The sequence below is a fragment of the Amblyomma americanum genome, chromosome 1 (assembly GCF_052857255.1).
Source record: "Amblyomma americanum isolate KBUSLIRL-KWMA chromosome 1, ASM5285725v1, whole genome shotgun sequence".
NCBI classification, from domain to species: domain Eukaryota; kingdom Metazoa; phylum Arthropoda; class Arachnida; order Ixodida; family Ixodidae; genus Amblyomma; species Amblyomma americanum.
The window spans coordinates 12,967,073-12,992,954 of NC_135497.1; the positions used below are offsets into that span (position 1 = coordinate 12,967,073).

At 45.6% G+C, this 25,882-nt stretch overlaps 1 protein-coding gene across 1 annotated transcript in view; it reads left to right on the forward strand.

Moving 5' to 3' along the window:
- sp3 (phosphatidylinositide phosphatase spermathreecae) overlaps positions 1–25,882 on the forward strand; it is a 117,975-nt gene that overhangs the window by 42,920 nt on the left and 49,173 nt on the right. The window contains exons 11-13 of the mRNA XM_077642989.1: positions 1,408–1,536; positions 3,614–3,684; positions 9,704–9,946. Of these exons, the coding sequence (XP_077499115.1) occupies positions 1,408–1,536; positions 3,614–3,684; positions 9,704–9,946 (443 nt within the window). The remainder of the gene's footprint in view (positions 1–1,407; positions 1,537–3,613; positions 3,685–9,703; positions 9,947–25,882) is intronic.

A 25,882-nucleotide genomic window follows, 5' to 3' on the forward strand; every position in this document is an offset into this window, starting at 1 on the left:
ATGCCCAGCAGTTAGGTGTCTTGCTGGGAGATGTGAGCAGAATTGTTGCAAAGCAGTCAAAACTGGCTATGCATTTTTCACTGTGGATACACACCACTCTGGACACTGATTAAAAAGTTGTGGCACGTTCATTTATTAGTCATAACCTGGTTATAATAGTTATTGGTTATTACAATCGCACTTCCTTGGCACTTGTATGTTTGATATACTAAGTGCGTTTGACTTGAAAACTTGTCTATCGCACTCGCTGTAGTGGCTCTGGTTAGGGGCCTTGGCTAATGAGCCGAGGGCCCCGGTTCAATTTCGGCTGCGCTGGCTGCATTTCAATGGAGATGAAATGCAAAAGGCGCCCGTGTGCTTTGTGATGTCAGTGCATGTTAAACAACACCACGTGTTGTAAATTAATTGAGAGCCCTCCACTGTGGCATCCCTTGCCCATGTGTCGCTTGGGGACATTAAACCTGACAGTTATCTGTCGCCTCTTATATTCCTTTCCCAACGAGTGGTTATATCCAGCACGTATGCATTGATATCTGGCAATAGTGATTTTCACCTAAACAATCTGTGGAGGGGTGAGTGGGTCTTGGCAGAGACACTTGCAGTGTCTTCATAAGCATGTGCAGAGAGGGGCCGTAAATTGTGTCTTGTATTGTTCCCTGCTACTGCCACTTGTGTCAGTTCTATGTTCCTGTGGGCACAGTGCCTTATGGCTGGGTTTTATTGAGTTGTGCTTGCGACTAGGTGGTTTTGCATGCCGCTTGGCTGGGGGAGAGTAACTGCCATCGCATTTGTCATACTATTTTACCACATTTGAGCAGTACACATGGCAGAAGAGAACAAATGGCGGAGATGGGGCATCGCCCTTGCCTTTGGGTTCAAAAGTGCGCCTGAGGAGCAGTCTGACTGAGATATAAGTAGCAAATGCTAGAGATTTTTAAAATCAAATCTCTGTATGCAGTCAGCTATTATTAGAATAAAATCTAAAACCTAGTTTACTTACTCGGCTGACAAATACTGAATTATGAGCAGTTGCTACCTGAGCAGATTTGTGGTTAAGCATGTAATCTAGGCTGTTAAAGGTAACAGTTTGTTTTCTTTAATAATGGCACCTTAGTGATAGCTTCACCTAATGTCATTACTGGGATGCTTGTGTTTATAATCTATTGATTGCTTTTGCAGGGTGGTTTGAAACAGCACATGCTTGAATTTTTCTCGTGAGCAGTTTGCTGTGAATCTCGGCTGCAATTGCATTGTTGTGTGCCCTGCTTGGTCTTTGCAATTGCTGTATGGTGCGCCCCTTGTTATATAAAGTTGCGCGTGATCTTCACAGTAATTTATTGCATGCATACAGTGATAGTATTGTTGTGTTTATTGCTGCTTATATGAGCTTTTCACTTTGTTTTTTAGTTTGTTCGTCTTGGGCTGCTGCCTCCGGAAGGAGTGTTACCAACAGCTTGCCGGCGCATTTTCCAAATGTTATGGGCCAACAATGGAGACATCATTAGCCGCCAGTATGCGGGCACTGTAGCTCTCAAGGTGCTGTGCATTATGTTTGGCTATTTCACCAGCAAACTTGTGAAGGAAGGAAAGACAGGCTGGGCATTATGGCGTTTTTTTTCATACGATGTCGCATAACCTGAAGATGCTCAACCACTGGCCTTGCTTTAAGTCACATGGTAACTTGAGCTAAACTATGTGTTCGCATGGCATGTTTCTTTGTTTGTATTCTCACCCGATGTATATTTTTGTTTCCATCTTTTGAATGCATAATGCTTAAGAGCAGACACAGAACAAAAGGAACACATACCCACGGGACCGACGCTAGGCAGTTTATGCCCTGTGTCTTTTCTTAAGCACTAAAACATCAATCCCAACCAGCCTTGATATGTGTGTGTGGGTCCTTTTTATTTGGCTTCCCTTGAAGTCTGCACTACTTAGGCTGTCTTGAATTGTAATTTCCCAAGCGCAGCTTATAATTAAAGGCCTTAATCCTGATTATTGTGCCCCAAAAATGTGTCTTTTAGATAACATGGCTTTCCAGCACACTAATCTGAAGGCACTACATGAAAAATGGTGGATGTCATATTTTTTCCGGAGGGTTGGCTTTAGCTAAGTGTTATTCATGACTGTGTGCAAAGGGCAACTCCGGAGGTTTTTCAAACATTTTGAATTGATAATCACATCACATTTCTTAGAGTCCCCCTTATCTCGCATAAAAAACTGTTTTTCAAAATACCGAATAGTTGTATTTTAAAACAGCAAAAACCAGAAAAACAAAATTGAGTTTCGACCATACTATGGCATCGCATTATGAGAGACCAACCTATGACATCGCAGGTACTGTCACAAAACCTATCAATGCATTACTGGGCTAAACTGGTGGCTGTAAGTGACAACTTAGATCATTATTTGCTTGAAATGACCAAAAACAAGCTCGAAAATTTGTTGTTCAGCAAACACAGAGCAAATATTGACGAGCATACGAACTCTGATGTCATACACGCAGGGTGGCCCGTAGAAATTTAGGCCACAAAAGTTAATTTTTGCTGCAACAAAACGCTGAGATCTGAAGACTGTGGAGAATGTACGAAGGAAACTTCAGAAAACTTCGTGCAGGTAGAAAAAACGCCGGAGTTGCACTTAAGGATAGGTTCGGAAAGCACATTTTAAAAGCAGCAGGCTAAAATAGTGTTGCTGACTAGATACCTTTTGGCATCATTGTATCAAGTGGTACCTGCGCTAACAACGTCCTGCTCCAAAGCTGTTGTGCGTTTCAAATATTTTATATTTGAAAATATGAATATTTTCACTGCTACAAAGGCAGGCAGGTCTTGCACAGACGCAACAGTGCTGCGCAGGAGATGCATGCTAATGTATTCAATAAAATAATTGTAATAAATGAGAAAAGATTTGCTCAAGGTTTTCAATGCACCATCAATTGGCACAGTTTATGAAATTAATGGGCATAAAATACAGCATTTTATGTCCAGCCTACAAGCAAGTGCTAAACGAGAGTGTCTTTTGCTTTGCTGCAATGGATGACCTGAAAATACAAAAATTATGGAACAGTTCACTGAATAGCTCGATCTATACCCAAATTTGAGCTAAAAAATGTTACCCGATTTTTGCCTTCTGAATTATGGAAAAATTAAAGCCCGAAAACAAAGCGCCTTACTTATAAAGGTGTGTTCTTTGTGAAGAAAAGATGCTGTGCCAAGCTTTTCAAGCAAAAGTTGATCTTATGACATGGTCATACAACCTCCCCGGCTTGGGAAAAGGTTTTCATGCCGTCTGTCTTATTACTTGCAAAAGTTGAACAGTTGCAAATGAAATGTATGCCTATTTTTCACTTCTCGCCTAATGCTACTTTCACTTTTATGACTTGAGCGCATATTCCATTGACTAGAAAATTAAATTCGGGTACTTTCAAAATAAACATTTTGACATGCCCTGCTGAATTTCTCGTCTGACTTTTTTACTTAATTTGATCCTGTTTACAAAATCAAATTATTTTTGTTTAAACTGCTCTGCACCTGATAGGTTTGTTTTAAACAGTTGTGTCCAGCCACTTGCTTCATGCGTCAGCTGGCTACTGTGTTGCTTTTTCATACAGGGAGACTTTACAAGGACGGGCTCCCGACGCCTGGCAGGCATGATGAAAGATGGCTACAACTCTGCCAACAGGTGTGTGCCTTACGCCCTTGGGTTTACAACACTGATGCAGTTTCACACAAGTGATCCGCCACTGTGCCATGCAGCGAGTACAGTTAAACCTGGGCCCATATTTTAAGTTGTGTTGTTTTCGGTTACGCCTGATAGAGTGCCAGAAGTAGATATGGTGCTCTTCTGTGAAAAGTGACCAAGAAACCGGACAGTAACGTCATGCAGATCATGCTCATAGCGGATGCTTAAAGAGATAAAAAGCCTGCACACTCTCCAAGTGCTTCAGAGTGAACTCATTGGTGTTGCTGCATTTTTCGGCTGTAGATTGTGCTGAAAGCTTTCGTTTTATTTTATGTGACCTATAACAAAATGGATCAACGATGAATTTGCAGGTTTTTTTATTTTGTTTTACAATTCGGCAGCTTCTAGGCCTAAAGAGGAGCATCGGTTTGTTGACAAAAATGGTTACCGTTTTAAAACAGATTACTCTACTGGGCTGAGCATCTTAAAGCCCTTTGATCTTGAAAGTAGCGATACTTTCCTCCCTTCAACAGTTTTCCTCCTCAGTTCTTCTCGGATTTCACTTTCCCACTATTGGGCTCACTGCACGCTGAACCTGCCAACGCACGTGAGACGCCACGGGATTGTTAATGGAAGGGCTTGTTGTTTTGACTTTTGAAAGCCTTTTTAAAACTGCTGTGGACAAGCAATATGATGGCTTTGTAAATGTTACTTTCAGTTGTAGCGGCAAGTATTCCTCATAACAAAGCGACGAACAAGCAGGGACATTCAAAACGGCAAGAAAAATGTGCGTTTCCCCATCATTCTCAAGAGGCATTGGGAATGAAAAATAAATCTGAGCAGGAAATAGTGGCGTCATAAATCTTGGGCAATGGACAGAGGACATTAATCGAGGGCCGACGGGCACTTCAGAAGCCTTTTGAATGCACTGTCGCGATTAAAAGAAATGCGAACAATGCGGTGCCTATGCACTCCACTTTTCGCATTTATTTTCATCGCTGTTGCACTTGGATGGTAAGGAAAAGACGCTGTCCATGATTTTTGTGTGTTAATGGTAAACAGGCTGATCCAGACATACCATTTGGTTAAAATGCGCTGAGTGTTGCATGGTTTTATTTCTTACTCGCGATGAGTAAGAAAACGCTGGACAAACGCTCCTATGACTGCTAATCAGAGGCAGGGGCTGTATGCAAGAAAAACTTTTATTGCTGCGCAAAGATCAATTTATCATCAAAGTGACTTAAGCAAAACAGCATTTTTAGTGTTATTTACACAATAGTGCTAGCCCTTTAAAGGGCCGATTGAAGTGCGGCATACACAATACTTACAAAACGCACAGTTCCAACTACAAAAGAAGTGCTTTGAAAAAGACAGTTTCACATTTTGAAGACAGTATTGAAAACCTTTTGGCAAAGAGAAGAACGGTAAAGCAAACAGTAAGCAAATAGTTATTGTGCAAAAGTTATTTCAGTTAAATATTCAGTGATAATAAAGCATCACAGGCGCATCCAGTAGAGTAGTATATATACTTAATGCTTTTTGTAAAGACATTTATATAAGTACAAATTTTTACAAAAGATACAGGCACTCACAAGGAACTTGCAGGCCTATACAACACATGCACGTGGCAGGAAAAATAACTGTACACTCATTTATGAACGGTTAACTTTCACAAACATGTTTGCAAATCTTGCATGCAGTGATGCATGCACACTACCTGTCATCGAATTTGGGCTACAGCTGCTTTCATGCCTATGCTTTTGCTTCCACATTTACTGATTTTAGTGGCTTCATTTCTGACAATGATCTGGATTTGGAATTTCACGAAAACGCTGGCAATCTCTTTTAGCACATCGGAACCGCAGTGGTGGTCCAGTGGTTGAGCATCCGCCTCGCATGCGGGAGGTGCGGGGCTCGACCCCCAGTGCCGCCGGGTACCCACCGGTGATACAACGGGTACAAGTTTTCCCCTTGTCTGGTGCTTGGCTTCTTTAGGGTGAAATGCTTGGGAAATGGGTCTTTGACACCATCTTTAGAAATGGAAAATACCTTGTGCCATGGCGCTCTTTGGCCGTAGATGCCCTTGCGCCATAAAAACCCATAATCACATCTTTTAACTCATCGTGGCAGGGGGGGAAGCACGATACAAAAGAATTACTCTCCGTTACGTGGGCCTGCAATTGTGGAGCACTGATTGAATTTTTGAGCAGTGCCGCTCTGTTGCAGTGGAAAAGTTCTCGCAAAAATTCTTGCCTAAGTACAGCTCAGACTCTGGATGTCAAATTCTCTGAAAATGGTCGCAAAGAGTTAATGGCATCATGTAAGAAATAAAAGCAATTGTGAAGAGACAGAAATAAATTAGTTGCCTAAATATCGTAAATAACCTGCGAAGCATACTGAAACATCCAGAAATATACAGTACCTCATACAGAACACGTCCTTTTGTCTGGAGAAAGTCCTTCCTGCCAGTGTTGTGCAGCCATTGCTTCTTATGGAGGTTGACATGTTTCCCTCGAGAAACAGAATAGTGCAATCTTTTTTTTCTGGTTGGCATGAAAACTGACACATGCAGCAGCTAGTCATCCTGCATGTGAAACAGTGTGGCCATTGTGGCTTCGGAAGCTGCATGTGGCACGCAAATGGCGACTGCAAAAATGTAGAAAACAAGCGAAATAAGTTTTGACGCCTGCTGATGACTTGGTGGCTACATCAAGGGGCGTTCTGATGCCCAGCAGCAAATAAGAAAAGAAGCGGCTATTTCCGATAAGGAAGGTGCTGGGTGGGGAAAATGGTGACTTTCTGAAGATAAAGTGTCTCTGAACTAAATGTGTGAATGTGACAAATGGTGCAGCGTCCTTCAAAATGCTTGCGTTCAGCACACCCTTATGGTTTGTAGATACCTTATCTATGCGAGCAGACGACCGATGAAGCTCGGAGGAACACGGTTAACACGCTCTCCTGATTGGCTGAGGCGGTTTCTGCTTTCTGTAGACCAGATTCTTTTACCCTTGCACGCAGGCTGCAGGCGTGCTCCTACTCTCGACACGTCGCCATCTGTTGGCGCGTGCGGCCCGGTGGACTGTGGGTCGCGCCAGCGCCATGCGTAGAATGCATGTTTACTTGTTCGCTTCTGTCGTTGATGCGCTTCATCACCTGACGTATGTGGGTGTGTGCTGTGCATCACTACTCACATTTTCCCTCTACCGGACTGTACTGTGGTTATCTGACGCATGTTGTTACTCGTTAAGGTGACATCCAAGGGTAGTCAACCAGGTCGACTGGAAGGATTAAGAGCGCATTGGAATTGGAACTGTGTGCTAGCCATACACCTAATGCTTGATACTGACCAAAAAAGTTTTCTCTGCAACGGAGCACCAAGATGATAGCCATAGAGCGCGTGCTAAGCACTGGCACAATTATCTTGAATGTTAAAGTAAATGTCATAATTAACTCATCAGTTTTAGCCCTTGATAACGCAAAGACTTCCTGCATCGCAGTCGTGCTGTGGAAGTATGCTCGGCAATGTTTTTTTACCGCCCGAAGGGCAGTAAATCATGGCTACCTGAGGTGTGGCCAGCCCCGCAGTCCCAAAAGAAACGCCCGCAACGCGGTGCGCCATTCGGCGAGAAATGGCCCCTCGGGAGAATGACTCTGGATTCTGGTCTCTAGTGCCCCAAGGAACTTATGGGAATTGGATGTGCTATCTCGTGGTGGACTGCCGTTAACGGACATGAGGAGTGAGGCCACTTGTATGAGGAGTAGTCTATCTGTGTCATGTTTAGTTTTTTGAGGGCTATTGTCGGGGGATTGTGTGGGTGTGTCTTGATGTTGATGTTTTTAGTGCGCTAGCACTCGATGCCTCGACAGGCATCCTGTGAAGGTGGCAAAGTGGAGAGAGGAAATCCCCCTTTCGTGCACTAGTTGGGTCACTAGCGAAAAAGCCGTTAAGGTAGGTGCAGCCAAGTGGAAAGGCAGAATCGTGCCAGCTGCCACTTGCATTGTCTGTAAAACTACTGTAAGTAACCTATGAGAAAGGTACTTACATATTGTGTTAGTGCATTTGTGTTGTATATCGATGATTAATTTTTTGGGGGGTATCCATGGCAATACCATTGCCATACAAGAAGGTTGTCTGCGCTGGCCATCTGGTGTGCTGTCATGCTCTTGCTGTGTTGGGTATTCGCAACTTTCATCACCTTTAGGGTGCACCACTGGAAGTCCAGTATGGCTGCCCGAACGATGATCCCATGGCCATGCTAGTCTTGTACTCGCTGCTTGAAGCTGCATTGAAATGTTCGTGCGAAGAAGATCTCTAAGCAGGCTTTGTTATGTGCTGCAATGACAAATGCACAGTATCACCTGTCACTGCAGAAGCCCACTGTGCACAGGCATCGCAGGCGCAATAGAAACCACACCACAGATGCAGTTGTCCTGGTATTCGGTGTGGTGCGGGAGGTGCTACACATACCAAGACATACTTTAATCCCTCCAGGAAAGAAAGATGGCGGGGAAACGTTTGGCATGTGCACAGAGAGCAGACACGAATACCGAGAAAATTTTCGGCTTATCTAACATTTGAAGGCGTCACGTTGACCCAGCACACACCCACCACACATCTGGCACAAGCAAAACACAAAAAAATGGTGGTCAAGGCACAAGAAGAAAAAAGCATGCAATGTTAATCTGCATTTCATCCCCTATTTTGCCTTAAATGCTACTACTGGCTGCGGATGTAGCTCCACGTCTCGGTAAAGTTCAGTACACACTTCCGGTGATGTCTTGCTGCAAGCACTGCGTACATTGAATCGAACTCGAAACAGATGTTTTTCATGTCTTACAAAACATCTGAATGGTCAAGAGGTCACTCCTGAAAAATATCAGTTGAGATCACTTGATCACAGGTTTTCCAACGTGTGTTGCGAATTTAAAGGAGGACGATGACACACAGAACCAGCAAGAGTGCCAGTTTTGTCATTTGTATGCTCCTTTGTTGTCCCCATTTTATCCCAATATTTTAATTACCCACTACTTGGTCTTGCTGAGCATCCATGCATGTAGAATGGAAAGGGGGTGTTCGGGGAGTGTACCTGGCGGAGCTATTTGTCCTGTCAATAATAATACCCTTGGTACCCTTGGTTGACTTGTCCGATGCCGCTGCGTAGGTGAAAACATGGTGTCACTCTTTATCCATCGCACGTCTCCTTGTGGAGTGCTGGCACATTTTGCTTGGCTACTTCCTTGTTGAAGCCCATAATAGCATGCGCTACTTGGTGGGCTTGGATAATAATTTTTGTGTGAGTTGGGGTCTTCTTTGTTGAGTGGCTTGATGTAGGCGATCCTGATGTGGTGTAGAGCCTGGTTCCCAGGCCGGTTTGCATTTCTGGGTGGCTGTGAACAACTGCTGGCTGGTGTCGACGGCTGGCTTGGTGTGGTCGCGGTATGCAGCTGTGGGGCTCCATCGTGTCTGAAGGTGGCAGGCCTGGGGCTGGGTTTCCCTGGGCTGGGGGTGTTAGCTCGAGTACGGCTGCCCCCGGGCAAGGAGCAGGGAGGTGGTATGGTGGAGAACAGAGGCAGCTTATTGAGACTCTACAGTTGTCATTGATTGCTTCTAGCATTGTGAGCTTTTCATGCTCGACTGATAAGGACCATTTGTGTGCTGTCCTCTCATAAAGCAGTAGGACGAGGAGCGTTACTTAAATGAGTTCTGGTTATTGTGTCATTTTGCTGCTAAGCAGTGAAAAGCATTACTTAAGATGCCTAGGTTTCCATGCCCTAGTGAGGAGTATAGATAACCTTGTTCACTTGCAGCACTGTTAACAGTTTTTTGAGACCTCGAGAGTGCGCATGGTGGTAATCATCAGGGAGTAAAGGGATAAAACAGCTTGTGATAAGGAGTCTTACAACATGCACTTGCTGGGCAGGTGGCACTTGAGCGTAGTCTCTGGAGCGGCATCTGTTGTATGCGACTGGTTGACATGCCCTGGGCGTAAGCAGTTGTAGCTGGCCTGCTTTGTTACAGATACTATGTGAACCGGTTCAAGGACGCGTATCGACAAGCCACAATTGACTTGATGCTGGGGAACCCTATCACGGAGGACTTCATGGCAGTCAGCCCAGAGCAGGACGATGAGCCCGTGCTTGAAATGCAAGACCAGGAGCACCAGGAGCACGTGAAACAGCTGATTGAGCACTGCAAAAAGATGCTGATTCCTGAGAGCGAAGTGGTGCTGGGTGGGTGGGCTCTCATTGATGCGGATCCAGTGTGAGTAGCCATACTTTTGTCTTGCTTTTGGGGCCAAATGACGTTCCATACGGTCATAACCTCTGACGTAATCTTACAGAGCAGTGTTTTACTTTTGATGGGATCTTTGATGCCAGAATTTGGAATGGTTTGATAATTTTGCATTTGCAACTACAGTTACATGCTTATCGTTCTGTTCTGCATCAGCCCCAGTATATGTAATTATGAGAGTTTTGGTTTCTGTTATGTTATTGCTATTGGTATGCGAATACTCGAAATTTCAAATAGTTTGCGTAAAGCGCTTGCTATTCAATTACCACCGCGCTTTTACTATTGGAAGTATATTAGAAACTTCTGAACATCCAGATATCACTTATTTTCACATTCATTTCAACTTGTGGTCAAACTTCATGGCGTTCCAAACGACTGTCACTAGTTACAGCCTCTCGCACTTGTCAAATGGATTAACTTGGTCTGCCCAGGTGTAATAGACTGCCAGCATGCGGCAAACGCGCAGGCACGTTGATGCAAGACCTTACATAAAAGCAGTGCACTGGTGGCTATCAAGAGCTGCCGTGGTGCTGTATGGCATGCACTCGCCAATCGGAAACAGCATACAGTTGACGGCTAGCTATGAAAGCACTGGTGATGCGAATGGGCTGCAGTGCTGCTATCGTTTTATCTCACTCCAATAGGCGCACATGAAAGCACGACTTGCGGTGGAAAGCAGAATGGTGAAGCTGTGGCACGTGTGGCACCACTTTCATCCTACACAATTTCTGCCACTTAGAGCATATAAACTGCATACTTTATTTCATAGGGCATATGTAGAAAGCAGGTGACAGAAACCAGGAATAAAAGTCTCAGAGCCAGCCTCCACAGATGTAGCACACCGTATCTCGCAGCAGCTTAGCTTACATTTACAGGCCCATCACGGGGTTACATTGGGGGTACGCAAGGGCTGAGTGGGCTGTGTCCCGTGCAAAAAGCCGTGTTTTGAACGGCATTTCACAGCTAGCACTGTCTTGAGGCAAGGAGCACAGAGAGTATGGTAGCTCAAGCTGCTGCGCTTCGTTCATGCAGAGAGCTTTCTCATTGTGTTTTGCCAGTAATGCATTACGCTGCGTACCTACAATAACAACCCCTGATGTCACTCTGCCAGTAAAGAGATATCTGGCCACCCTCTAATGACAGCATTTAATCAACTTCTTTGTAATGTAAGCTTTATGCTACGAATGGTACCCATGTTATTAGTGTACAAAATAAAGTGTATTACTACCATTAAATGTCTGAAAGGCCTTACAGGTGCAATAAATTACGTCAATGATGAAAAATTTGTATGCAATACGTGTGTTTTGCAAAAAAAGCATCATCACCAGCCTGACTGCCCACTGCTGGGCAAAGGCCTCTCCCATATTTCTCCAATTAACCCTATCCTTTGCCAGCTGCGGTGACCGTATCCCTGCAAACTTCTTAATCTCAACCGCCCACCTAACTTTCTGCTGCCCCCTGCTACGCTTGCCTTCTCTTGGAATCCTCTCCGTTACCGTTAAGGACCAGCAGTTATCTTGGCTTCGCATTACATGCCTTGCCCAAGCCCATTTCTTCCTCTTGATTTCAACTAGGATGTCATTAACCCACTCTGCCCACTTCCACTCTCTTAACGTTACACCAATAATTTTTCTTTCCATCGCTTGCTGCATTGCCCTTAGCTTAAAGGGGCCATGACAGCCTATTTTCACGCATACCCTGCTTATCGCCTTTAATTCCCAAAAGGTTAAATTACAATTCCCCCAATTTTCAGTTGATTCTGTGTGGTAAATATTTTTAAAACAAATTTTTTCCGTTTCTTTTGCGAACTGCTTGCTGGTCTGGCAACCTCTGATTGCTGACGTCACGAGCGCATACACGCCACGCGTCGTCTGCTGCGAGCTGGTGAGGTGCTTGCACGCACACCGTAGACAGCGGTCGCTCGAAAAGTTTTTTTTCTTTTAGCCTTGCGAAATAAAACGCATTTTCCGTGTTCTGTTTTGGGAAGCCTTCAACTTAGTACGCGAGCTGAGTGGTCCTTGGGAAAGCAGACTTGCTCGTGGCGCCCATTTTCTGATTGTTGAGGGAACAGAGGTCGGTGGACCCCTGCTTTATTATTTACACTTAGAAGCATGCTGTTCGTATGTTATGAGTGTGGTCTCTTTTGAGCAGTCAAGTGCTACCGTATGTGAAAAGCGGCACGTGCCGTGCATGCCTTCGCCGATGTGCGCCGTGAAAGCCGCGGCATTTTGTAGCTAGTATACCAAGTTCTTGTCCACTATTCATCGCTTGATAATTAAACTCAAATTATCAAAAGGTGCACTAGAGTAACCTTGAGGCACGAAAGGAGCAGAGAAAAGTGCCAAGTGCAACGACTTCTGCGCTACATGTATGCGTTTGTAAGTCGAACATACATTTCCTTCGACTCATAGAACCTTTTTGCAGGAACAAAGCCGCTTGCAAAACCCTACATGACTCGAATGCTTTCACTGTCCGCACCGATGAATAGTCACTGGCGTCTAAATGAGTGCTTCGAAATAATAGTACAGCATTTTGCTGTGCGTGCGCATTGTGCCCCAGGAGTGCGACGATTACGACAACTGCGTGCAGCCCCGCGCTGAGGTTGCTTACATGGCTGTGCACAAACAGTACTGCTCGTTTGCGTGGCATAAAATGCCAGATGGGTTATCCTTATCTTAAATATTACGTACTCTTGCTAATTGTTTCTGCTTTCTCTTATGTAACCAAAATTTAATTTTAGATCGGTTTAGCTAAAAATACGTTCGGACATTACTTTAATTAATGAAAAAAACAGATTTGTTGTCCACAGTCGACGCCAACGGCTGCTGCCGGCTGCCTTCTGCACATGCTATGCAGACCGGGTCACATATATCGGCACTTCCCCCTTATTGTACTCGCGTTTTGCGGTGTAGGTAGCCGTCGCTTTGAGGGCACTGTAGCCAAAACTACGCTCGACAGCTATTTGCAGGCGCTAAAACTTGCGAATTCGCTCTCCGCAATCGCCGAAATCGCACACACGAATCCTGCGTACTCACCAGGCCTCGTCACGAAAGAGGCCGGCCGTCCACCGTCAACCGAAATTCAAGAATATGGCAAAAGTTCCTCACTGATTAGTAACAAAGTGTGAAGATATGATGTGCAGCCTATTGTTCCGCTTTTTTCGATACGGGTAAGGTACACAAGCGCAGTTTTTCCGGCCATCGCCTTACCGGGCATGAAGCTTTCACTCGGCTGCACAAGCCCAGGCGACGGTGGCGAGCAGCACCGTCGTGCGGTGTTTTCTGCCCGTGTCGTTTGCCTCGCCGATAGGTTCTATGCGCAGGCACGTAATGAAAGCACATCTTCGCTGGTGCACCACATCGCGCATGTCGCCGTGGCTAGCTTGAGGTCCAATAAGTTTTAAAAGTTTATAGAATGTCATACCAACTAGTCCCCTACACTCTCTTCTGGTTCCCACTAAGCTGACTCTTTAACATTACTACGATATGCGATCGTTGATCGGGCTGGTGCCGTCGTCAGTCTAGCGTGACAGACCAGCGCGTCAGCGATGGCATTTGCATACCGATCAGCCCACCGACTGTCGATCGCCGTCGCATTGGCCTATAGTGCGACTGGACCCTACCTATACCGAAGAAAAACTGCATTACTGTTATCGCTTCTGCGGCACCAGTCACTCATATATGGGGGACGACTGCTACTTCGATCGCCCGCAAAAATACAGGGGGGAATGAGACCTCGCTGCGCATATTGCAGCAATGAGAGCAGACGACGTTGCTCCGTGCATGTGCTAGTGACGTCACGAGAGCTTTCAATATGGCGGTCGCTGCCTGTGGAAGGAGTCTCCGGGTCTCAGTTTTGATCGTATTTTTTGGAAGATACAGTGCGTCCAGGGCAGCCAAATTTCTGAAATTGAATCATAGGCTCTTGCATTAGTTATTGAAGCAGAAAACTGAAATATGAAGAACGACCATGTCATGGCCCCTTTAAGCTGGACCCTTTTCGCTAGCCTCCACGTTTCTGCCCCAGAGGTGAGTACTGGTAAGATACAGCTGTTGTATACAAGAGAAAAGTATACAACAGCTGTATACAACAGCAAAAAAAAGCATGCGTTTTTAATTTAAGCTACCTGTTTTGGTATTCTGAACTATTCAATTCAATTCGCAACCAAAGTTATTACCGTGTTTGCACGACTCTAATGCGAACCTTTTTTTCTGAAAACAAGTGCCCAAAAATACATGCGCGTTACAATCGTGCCCAAAACTCAAAAACCTCAAAACCGAAACTTCAAAATCAAAAACCATAACTGAGCAGCTCAAAAAAGTTTGGCCAGCCACATTGCCATCGTCATCATCAAGCCGTCGAGCGTCTTTGTTTGTGGTTTTGTTAGAGTTAACCTTCTAGTTAACTCTAGTTTTGTGTCGTCGTTCCGTTGCCATGCTTAAAGTGGCCCCGAAACACATAATCAGTGCATTGTTTTGCCTCTTGGTTGCATAGAATGAGTTATAGTGATGCTATTAGCATTGGTCCTACAGCGTACACTCCGGTTTTTAATATTTTAATTAGCTCGCAAAAACAAATTCATGGCACTGACGGTGTCACCATATAGTGGCGGTTTTTAGCGGTGGATATGACATCACTGGGCAGGAGCTTGATGATTGGACAAACAGTAAACAGTGCAAATTGTGTTAATAACTAGAAATACGTTTTGTCAAGTTTTTGTGCATTATATTAATCAATAAAACCAACTTCTGGGAATAACAGCGTGTAGACGAGGGACAAAGAAAGAAGAAGACGACAGGACCGGCGCTGACTAACAACTTCTAATAAACTTTCAGTTGTTAGTCAGCACCGGTCCTGTCGTCTTCTTCTTTCTTTGTCCCTCGTCTACGTGCTGTTATTCCCAGCAGTATGTACCAACTCGCTCAACTCTCCGTTTTATTGAAAACCAACTTGTTTGCCTTAGATAAAAGCACTGTAAAGCAAGTAAAACAAAGATACACCACCAGAGGCTCTGGCTATGTTTTGCATCGAAGGACTTTGCGCTTCTCTGTAAACATCCTACGACCTAGCACACAACACTTATGTCTACTCTCTATGCATCTGAGAACGGCTTTGCGGAATCGATCAGATCGAGCCATTGCACAACGTTCGTTTCGGTCCCGAGGAAGAATGCTAAGAAAAAAGCCGTTCATTTCACATTTAGCAGGCAGTGCGCATCGTCAGCTTGTGGAGGATCACCGGGCGGCGGCGGCAGATGGCGCCACGTTCCCGTCAACAGCGCACTTTCCTTGCTCGCTGTGACCAACCAGCGCGCTAGGAGCGACGGGCAGTGGTAGGCGGTAAGCAGTAGCGGTACGCGCTGTGCTAAACGTGTTTGATATCTTGCGCAGGCCGTCGCACCGTTGTAGTATCTCGCGCTCGAGTTCGGATCGCGTTCGGGTCCATAAGTCAGGGAACGTCACTTACGTATCAGTGTTCCCTTCTGCGCCATCGGCGTGACGCTGAAGCATCGCTGGGTCAGCTGGGCGTTCACATGGTTGTTGTAACCGTGCAAACGGTGCTGCCAGCCTTGGCAAGAACAAGGTACAGAGAACAGGCAACCATGGAGTGCGAACTTCCGCCACGTGCTCAGATATTAAGAGGTTTTCAAATTGGGCTAGTTGGTAGTTAGCATGGTCAAACATAATTGCGTGTTTAGACTGACGTGGGAGAACACAGGGATGACACAAACACTGGTGCGCAAATTATCAACTGAGGTTTATTGCGGTGTGCACACGTATATAAGCTTAACATGTCAAAACATAAAAAACACTTTTGAACCAGCAACTTCGCTATCGTGTCGTCAAGCATCAGAAAGACTTTTTTGCAGCAGATCGGATTATGTTTGGTATCTCTTGTCCAAGAATTGCTTTTCCTGTTTGGTAATCAAAACTGAAGGGTCACTAACACGCGTCCCTTCTTTTCCTGATTTCAAGCAGTAGGCTTCCCTCAGCTCCCTGGTTGTCTTATCTCTGGATTTCAGCAGAACTGTAGCCTGTTGGAAGTGGGGTTTGCAGCTATCGCATCTGGCGCAATGTGCCGCCAGATTTCCAGGTGAGTTAATTTGCCGGCAGTTGCGGTTATGCTCTCAGAGTCTTTCGTTTAAACATCTGCCCGTCTGGCCCACATATGCTGGGCCGCAAGATAGCGGTATCTTGTAAACCACTCCTTCACAGCGCTCGACGAACCTGTTTGTGTGCCTGACGCCACAAGACTCCTCTTCTCCAGGACTGGTGTCTACATTTACCTTCGCGCACATTCCTTTTAGTTTTCTTGGTGTGGAAACTACTTGCACTTCTTGCCTTTCGGCAACTTTTTTCAAATTGTGAGAAAGTGCATGAATGTACGGTAGAACCACAGGCCTTTTGTTTTCTTGCTTTTCGCCTCGGTCCGTTGCTTTCATAAATCTTTTAAGCACTTTTTCTGCTACTGATGCAAGCAGTGGTTTCGGGTAACCGGCTTGTTCCAGTCTTGCTGCCTGGTTGTTCAGACTACACTTCGCATCTTGTGGCTGCAGGACTGTTTTATGGCCTGCTCGAAACAAGACATGGCCATGTTTCGCGTGATCAGCCTTGAGTGGGCCGAGTCATATGGCAGGAGCCCTTTTTCGCTGCGTGTTACGTACTCCCATCACAAGTGGGTTTCCAGACACAAAGCCAGATCAAGGAACTGCAGGTTGCTGTTTGTGGGGACTTCATGAGTGAAGGTTAGCCCTGAGTGGGCTAACTTGAATTGTTCCAGAGTTTTTCCTACAAGGTTCGGTATGGCCAGAGTGTTGTCAGCGCAGACTAAAAAGTCATCGACGTAGCGAAATCACTTTGTAACACCAAGCGGAGCCAAGGCTTCTTCAAGTCTCTTGTCCCCCCTGGCAAGGAAGAGGTCACATAGAACGGGGGCTATGGTGGATCCAATACATATCCCGTCATTTTGAGAGAAGACTTCTCCTTTCAGCTCTACACACAATAACGTGAGATATGCCTTCAAAAGGGCGAGGAAATCTGTAGTCCTCGTTGAGGGCAGCATTTTGTTTGCTCGTATTTTGAAATTTCTTCATTGAATATCTCCCGTTCCTATGGATCGATTCTTGTAATTCTTTTTGATTCAGAATCCATCTGAAGTGTAACCGGCATCCGTTCAAGCAGTGTTTCACAACCCCTTTAAACAAGGTGGTGTGCGTACAGTGCATTCATCCACCCTGTTATCCCTAACCCTGTCAGCATGGAAAGAAGACGATGGTTCCATTACGAAGCATCGTTCAAGCGCGAGGCAATCATCATGGCTGAAGCCAAAAGGAATCGGGCAGCGTCTCGTGGGTTAGGTGTCCCGGAGACGTGTTCACGATTGGCGAAAGCAAAGGGACTGCATTTTTCAGTGCGAAGCATCACGGAAAGGCTTCAGTGGCCCATAGCATGGTCGATCTCTGGAACTTGAAGATTGTCTTGCAGAATATATCAAGGAGCTCCGAAGCTACCAGCTGCCTGTGTCCTCGGATATAATCAAGGCGAAGGCTCTCCAACTGGTGAGGCAGTACAATATACCGAGGGATCGGTTCGAGGAGTTGGATTCAGAAATTTTTCAAGAGTAAAGGGTTCTCGCTTAGACGGAGAACGAGCATCTGCCAAAAATTCCAGACGCGTACGAAGAGAAGTTGATGGCGTTCCAGTGGTTTGGGATCAACCTTCGTCTCTCGCATAACTACCTGCTTGGGCAGATCATAAACGCCGACCAAACCCCAATTTTCTTCGATATGCCGTCAAACTATACGGTTGAGTCAAGGGGCGCCAAGCAGGTGCGTATGCTCACGTCAGGCAACGAAAAAAACAGGGTGACGGCAATGCTGTGCTGCACGGCAGACGGACACAAAATGCGTTTCCCAGCAGCGTCGTTGTCCGCGTGCATCCTAAAGGTTAAATGGACACAGACCTCATGATCGACTGGATTGATTCGGTTTGGCGGAAGAGGCCTGGAGCCAGCCTTAGTGTGCGCGCTGTACTGGTTCTCGACTCCTTCAGGTGCCACATCACCGACCGTGTCAAGGAGAAACTTGCCACACAGATCTGGTGGTGGTTACCTGGAGGGATGACATCGCATATCCAGCAGCTCGGTGTGTGCCTAAATAAAAGGACCGTGTACGTGCAGCATACAACGAGTGGCCTCACGCCAGCAGGCCGTCCCAACACTCTGGGGACATAACCACGTGGGTTCGTGGTGCCTGGAAGGCCCTCCCGCAGGCGATCGTCATGCGGGCATTTAAAAAATGTGGCATTTTGAATGCCTTGGATGGCACTGAGGATGACTTACTGTGGTCTGTGGACGGTGAGAAAGAGCTCTCGTCCGACTCTGACTGCGAGTAGCCTACAGTGTCCATGTCTCGTGGTTTCATACTTTACAGCGCAAAAAAACGAGGACAAAAGCGAACGAGGAGACACAACACTGCGCTTGTGTTGTGTCTCCTCGTTCGCTTTTGTCCTCGTTTTTTTGCGCTGTCAAGTATGAATCCACACCAACTAGCCCAACTTTCTGTTCTGGTCTCGTGGTGCTTGTGTGTGTGTGTGTGTGTGCTGATTTATGTGCCATAAAATGTTTATGCAATTCTGAGGTGTCTGTTCACGTTATTTTTTATGTGCGCGATAGAATCGGCACCGAGTTATTTTGTTTGGTTTCCGGTCCTTAAATTTTACTGCGCATTACAATTGGGGGCGCGTTAGAATCGTGCAAACACGGTATTTGTATTCAACCAAAAATTTGATATTTGCATGCCTCTAGGTGTGCGTTATGGTTGCGTAAGTTGAAATGAGGTAATTGCATTTAACTACTTTTTATTGATTACTTTAAAAAAACTTGATTGCAGCTAGGGGTGGATTTATGGGCTCTTCTTGGAGTTTTCAGTTTCAGGAAACGGAGGCAAAGTGTTCTTATTTGCACGTTGCATTTGTTGAACTTTCTTTGTTGGAAAAATTTGTTTTTTCTGAGGGTTCTCTCTCTTAAATCTCTCACTGGTGCCTAAATGTCCATTTTTTTACCAGTGGCAAGAATAGAGTCAAATACGTCTTCTGACACCTTGAGCAGGATCGCGTCTTTTAGGGATCACTTTGGACCCCATTTCCCATCTGTATTCACAGTGTCCACGGCCTATAGGCGCTACGAAATCCGAGCCTGGAAGAGGGTAACGCTGTTTGGCCTATGTGCGCCATAGCATAATGTTGACGGTGTATGTGCACAGAGCTTGGTAGGCAACAATATGCTACTGTCATTCGCTCTCATCTCAGGAAATATTATTAGTCTTATTGGTGCAGAACAGACTGGGATTTGATGTTTAATTGAAGGCGAAGAGGTGCGGGACGAGCATACGTCACATCGTCTGCGGAGGTGTGAAGGCGAATTTCGACCAGTTAGGTGCAGATATCAAAGGTGCATATACTCTTTTTGTTAAGATATTGGAGCTTGCGGCATTCGGCTGTAACGCAGATGGCCCGCAGTGGTCCATGCATGCCACAGGGTCGCGAGATCGAACACACATGTCAAGCTTGTGGTGCACGGAGTGTTTCCAACGAGGCACTTCTTCATGGACTGTTGGTGTGTGGTGTTGGCACATGAAAATAGCATTAAGTAGATTGAAAAGTGCGTTTCATGCACAGGGGCCTCAAAACTGTCTTCGGAACATGGAAACTGCAAAAAAGCTCATCTTTTGGTGATCTAAGCATGTAGCTGTGAAGTTAATGCTGTAATTCCTGGCGCGACCCGCAAAATGCGTGCACTTTTCGGTGCAGTCCGCATCTTCAGGCAGAAAAAAAGGCAGCTTTTTCATTGCTTCTGTGTTTTGAAAAGTTCTGGGAAAATGCATACATTTAGAGGGACTCGCTTGCTGGTTTATGCTCTCGCCCGACATAAGTCCAGTGTTCAAGTGCAATAAAAAGGCATAAAACTCGTTTGGTCATGTGAGGAACGGTGGAATAGGACGATTTTGGCTGCATGGTTTCTTACAGCCTGAATATGGTGCTGGTAGAATTCAGCAGCTAAATGACAAGGTCGTTAGCATAATTAGTCGCCCTTGCATTTTAGACGCTGTCGAGGCCGCGGTATCATCCCATACTAAGTCATATTGTACGATTCTGTCAGTTCTTATAATATAGCCACCATGTCACTCTTTGACTTAGAAATCGTCAGGCTTCATATAAATAGTTTTGCAAATAAACGTTAGTCTGTCATAATTCACCCAGCTTTTGTACTTCTGGGGCCAATGCCTTTGGAAGGCGTTGCTGACATCTCGTAGCAAAACGATTAGCATTTTGCCTTAGCAGGCCGAGAAGCCGCATTTTTATTAGCCATGGTACTCATGCATAGATCCCAGAAGATGAAACCGGCACTGTAGACATTTGCTGGCGACGATATGCCTACCAGCTTCATAACCTGTTCGCATTTCTGCTGAATGCCTAGCAGCCGAGAACTGAGGAATTTACGCTTGTAGACTGCTCGGTCGGCATACTGAGGCACCAATGCATTCGTCTGGTTTCGCATTTTGTCTTCATGTCTTTATGCAGCAACAAGAATAAGCATACTCTACTGACTAAGCGAGAAACGCGATTGTGTGGCCGTCCGTTCGCCTGCAACTATCCTCTTTCTGGCGTTTCTTTCTCTCACTGCCAGGTGGCGCGACGGTCTACGGGCATTGGGGGTGACAAAATGAGTTCCGGAAACAAAGGAGGTTGGAGGACAATCTGTTTTCATTGAAACAGTATATATAGATTGTTGAAAAGAAACACAGGTTCCTATGGCTAGCATTTTTGGACTCAAGTTGCAGGCGTAGTTCGTTGGCACATCGTTCTCGACAAACGTGATGCCACGAACGCCAGCATAGCTTCCATGCAGAACGAACGGGCAGCAAGCCGCAAGCTTCGTGGTGAATGCGCTTTAGATGTGCGCTGCGTTGTTCGCAGCTCACCACATGATGCCCGCATGGCCTCACTGCGCCCGAATGAGATGAGCGGGAGGCGCTGCCGTCGCGCGCTATCTGTTGGGGCCGTGCATGGTTGTCATCTGTTGGTGCCATGCATTGTCCTTAATCAGCGCTCGGAAGTGCGAAACCGGACGTGCGCCACCAGCCTCCACAGATGCAAGCGGCCGTGAACGGTAGGGTCACCACGACCCTAGTGGCGGCGGAGACCGCAACTCACATAGAAGAACCCCCATTGTCCGCGCGCTCAATGCGGAGGCCGTATGAAAGAGCGTGCACTCCCCTCGCGACCGGTTGTGGATGGGGCAGTGGCGTACATTGCGAGGATGAGGGAGAGGAGGGATTTTTCGCTCAAGGCCAACGCCGCCGACGACACCGGCTTTTCTGCAACATGGAGCCCTTAATGCTGTTACGTTCAAAGTGTCTAATGCTCTGAGTTTGGTCTCGTTTGATACTGCAGCTCGCCGGCTTTCTTTTGCATCAATTCCGCGCCTTTTAAAGCTGAGAAAAACGCCAAGAACAAAAACGAGACGCGGTCTTTCGATTGGCTGCTTTGCAGCACGTGGCGAAAGTGACGCTTTTTATTGGCTAGTTTGAATTTCTCGCCAATTTCAGTCGTGTTTGGGTGCCGCCATTTTGAGAAATTCCTCAGTGTGAACAGTCGCCAAACCGAAGCCGGGAGCCTACAACGTCGATAAACGCGCAAAAATGTGCAGCAGAGCTAAGGAAATCTATGACCTGCATTCGTCGGCGCCAATGACAAAGGGCGATAGCGAAGGACGGCGTCGCACCGTGAAACGCCGTGCCAGCGCGCAGTCGGACGAAGTTGGTAATCGGCAGCATCGATTCTCGCAGCTTTCATCAGCGGAAGGCCGCCAGTTTCTTGGTGGCATCTGCGCGCGAGCGGGCGGTGCGGACAGGAAGCTACCGACCACGCTGACGACACGGGTCGGACGACTCTGGCTGACAACAGCGGCGGCTGTTGATAACATCTGCAGCAGTTGATGCTATCTGGAACACATGAAACCCTCGAAGGTCCGAGCACAGTTGCCTGTACATAGAAAAGCATTGTCGTGGTTAAATTAAGTGTGGCCCTGGGAAATAGAAAATTTACTTGTTTATTTATTTTCAATAGCTCAAATGCCCCTGTGCAGAGGTTTTTCATGAGAGGGTTTACATGGCTTTAAACCCATGGATTTATCAGTTTACCTGAAAACTAATAGCAGATTTGAAATTAGCTAAAAAAAAATACTGGATAGGACTGTGCAGTTTCATTTAGATTTGATCAAATTTAACTGAATTAAATCATTTGATAATTAGAGTCAACCAAATTTAAACTAATTGGTCCTCATAAAAAAATAGTATTTTTGAAATCTGGACAGAAAACTGCATAAGCGTTCCATTCAGACTATATGCCTTGGGCTTATTGGCCCTTTGTAAATGTAGTTGTGTAAATATTTCTTGCTTTTACACACTAAATTTAGTTTTATGTGTGTTTTGGTTTTTTCTCAAGACTGTCTTGCGTTGAATTACAAGTTTGCCCGAAGGATATCTCAGCATCTATACTCCGTTTCAAACATCAGGTGCAACGCTGTCAAAGCTGGTGCTCTTGTTTACGCTGCCTGCATCCGCGACCAAAAAGTAGTGCGTTATTTGTGGTGAGAGAAACATAGTAAATACTTTGTCTGTAGGCTTACCACATGCCACATTTGTCATGATCTTGATTAAATGCACTGTTATTGCTGATAACACGCTGTCACTTTCTTGTGTCATAGACCACTCGGGCACAGAACAAGCACGGAGTAACACGCCTCCCTTTATTTTCCCGTCCGGACTACTTCTGTACCTTTCACAGCGTTGCACCTGATGTATGAAATGGAGTATAAAGTAGCTATAGTAGGATACAACTTAAAAAAAAAAAGTTGGGCTGAGGCTTAGCTAAAGTGTTAAGCCTGGATATCTCGAAGTGAAAAACTTCGTGGCGATGCTCGTGGTTAAGCTTAAGGTTTCATACATAGGGTTACAATTTGGGTATACCTTTCTAGTGTTGTCTTAGGTATACGTGTTGTCTTTGGTATACAAAGCTTGTACAATCGTTATACAAGGCGAACACTGGTTGGCTGCTAATACTGGTAGCAGACGCGGCTAAGAGCTGCTTTTGAGCGTCTTGTCGTCGTCGTTTAGCGAGACGCTCCTCTCGTTGCTCGGGTGTTTCGGTTGCTTGTTTAGCTCTGGCCTTTTCATTCTTTCTTCGAAACCGCTCAACGTCTCCCGAAGTACAGTCTTCACTCACCTGGCCACCCTCAACTGACGCAGCCAAACGGCGCAATTCAGCGTCCTTTTGCCGCCGTTTAGCAAGGCGCGCCTCTCGTGATTCTGGCGTTACAGTTGCTTGTCTAGCCTTGCACTTTTCATATCTTCGCTGCTTTTGAGCCAACTCCCACGCTACCACTTCTGGGTCTTTTTCTCCTCCTTCCATGGTGAAAGGTCAGACGATGGAGGCAGCGCGCGGCGGCGACGATGGCTGCGGCAGCAGCGGCCACCTGCGCTCCGCGTGACGTCACTCGGTTTCACGGTCAGACGACCGAGTCAGTGCGCGGTGGCTACGACAGCTGCGGCAGCAGCGGCCACCTGCACTCCGCGTGATGTCACTCGGTTTCACGGTCAGACGACGGAGTCAGCGCGCGGTGGCTACGATGGCTACGACGGCTGCGGCAGCAGCGACCACCTGCGCTCCGCGTGACGTCACTCGGTTTCGCGCATGCGCAACTTTGGCAAATCTGTAGTGTGGCTCACGAAGCCCAGTGTTGACGAGCCTAGTGAAGCTTTTCGCTTCAAAACAGCAGTTGTTAGCACTGGGCCACAATCCGCGGCGTCCTGTATTACCCGGCTAGCCAGTCACAAAAGTAAACGAAAATCAGCTTTTAATGTTTGACTTTATTAAACAAGCCAGATATGGAAATTGTAGAGCTTACAACTTTTTTTCTTGTGGTTAGCTTCTTTTTAGGCAACTAGAAAAGTTTTAACAACAAACTACTTTTTTGTCGTGGAGGAATTTTGTGCAGCGGTCCTGAATGTGGGCGGAGCTTCACTGCAAATTTAAGTTGTATCTGACTATAGAGCTATTATTCTTTTTGCATTATGAAGCTGAAAGTATAATTTTTAATTTTCATCTGCGAAATTTTTGTTTTATCTTGAAATTCTTTATATAGTCACTATGGGTGTGAGTACCAAGTTCATTGGGCTCCTAAATCTCTTATATTAGCTCAGTTTGAAAACTGCTTGCAGTGCTGTACTCCTTCCACTTTATTGTATCTACCTGTATATTAAAAATAAATTTCTAATGAGCAGTTTTTTTCCCTGTTGTTTGGGCAGAGAGTAGCAATAATTTTCTAATACTATTCTAATACATCAGGAACTAATTGTACTATAGTAGGATACAACTTAAAAAAACAGCAGTTGCTAACACTGGACAACGGTACGTGGTGCCCTGTATTACTCCGCTAGCCAAACACAACAGTAAACGAAATCGGCTTTTTAATGTTTGACTTTACTAAACGAGCCAGGTGTAAAAATTCTAGAGCTTATAATGTTTTTCTGGTGATCAGACATATCTTCACCAACGAAAGCACGAGACACCAGGAGATGGAGAACACAGGGCAACGCTGGACACATGGAAATCTGGCACCCGGACGACCCAACATATAGAAAGTTGTCCGCCGAAGAAGAAATAAACTGTAACAAGGTAACCAAGTGGGCTAGTTGGTGAATTTGAGACATATCTTCACCCAAGAAGTCTTTAGTTTAGGCTAGTTGGTGCATAGCTTCTAGATGATGTCAGGTCGGTGTGAAAACAACAAGGACAAAAGAGGCACAGGAACACAACAGGACAGGCGCCATTTACTTGCAACTGAGGTTTATTCGCCCAAACCGTTACATTTTATGAAGCACCTGAGCCATATAGCAGAAGCCTATCACACAAGAATAAGAGATTGTAAACAAGAGATTGTAAACAACAATCAGAATTCAGGAAGCAGGTGCTACTTCTAACAGACTGGAAGATACATTCATGTGCTGATAAAAGCAAACTTTTTTTATTGACTAGGTCCCAAGATTATCCGAGCGCAAAACCAACAGGAAAGCGATTCATCCTCACTACAAAGGCGCTCGCTTGGCCAAGGCAAACAGAACGCAATATCAAAATTCCTGCTCTAACACATCGTGTGATAATAAATGAATGACCAACAACAAACTCGGAAAAAATGGTGGACATGAAAACTTAAATGCTTCGAGAAATCCTCTCAGCGTCAAAGTACGAAAACAAGTGTCAAAACTTAAAACCTTCGAGAAATCCTTTCAGCGTCAAAGAACTAAATGTATTGGGCTCTACACAATTCTCGTTTGGCTGTTAAAACACATCCAGGAACAACAAACTATGCAGAGAAAACTTCAACACATTAAAACCTAAAGACACCCTTCGAGAAAAGCCACCTCAGCGTCACTGATTGAAATGGAACAACAAACTATGCAGAGAAAACTTCAACACATTAAAACCTAAAGACTCCCTTCGAGAAAAGCCACCTCAGCGTCACTGATTGAAATGGATGGTTTACTAACGAATGCGCTTCCTGCTGTATTAATAAAATATGCCTCTACTACTTGCCGCTCAAACTTGTCTTTTCCGCTCTTCAAAAAAATTGTTTTGTTTAGTTCCGAACAACACTCTTTGCAGGTTTTGCAGTGGTCTGCAAGGAAGCTTCCATATTGGTTGCGCACATTCCGCAAGTGCTCACTGGCACGTTCACTGGCACTCTCACTGGCACGTTCATGGCACGTTGGTGCCTGTCCTGTTGTGTTCTTGTGCCTCTTTTGTCCTTGTTCTTTTCGCGCCGTCCTGACATCATCTAGAATAT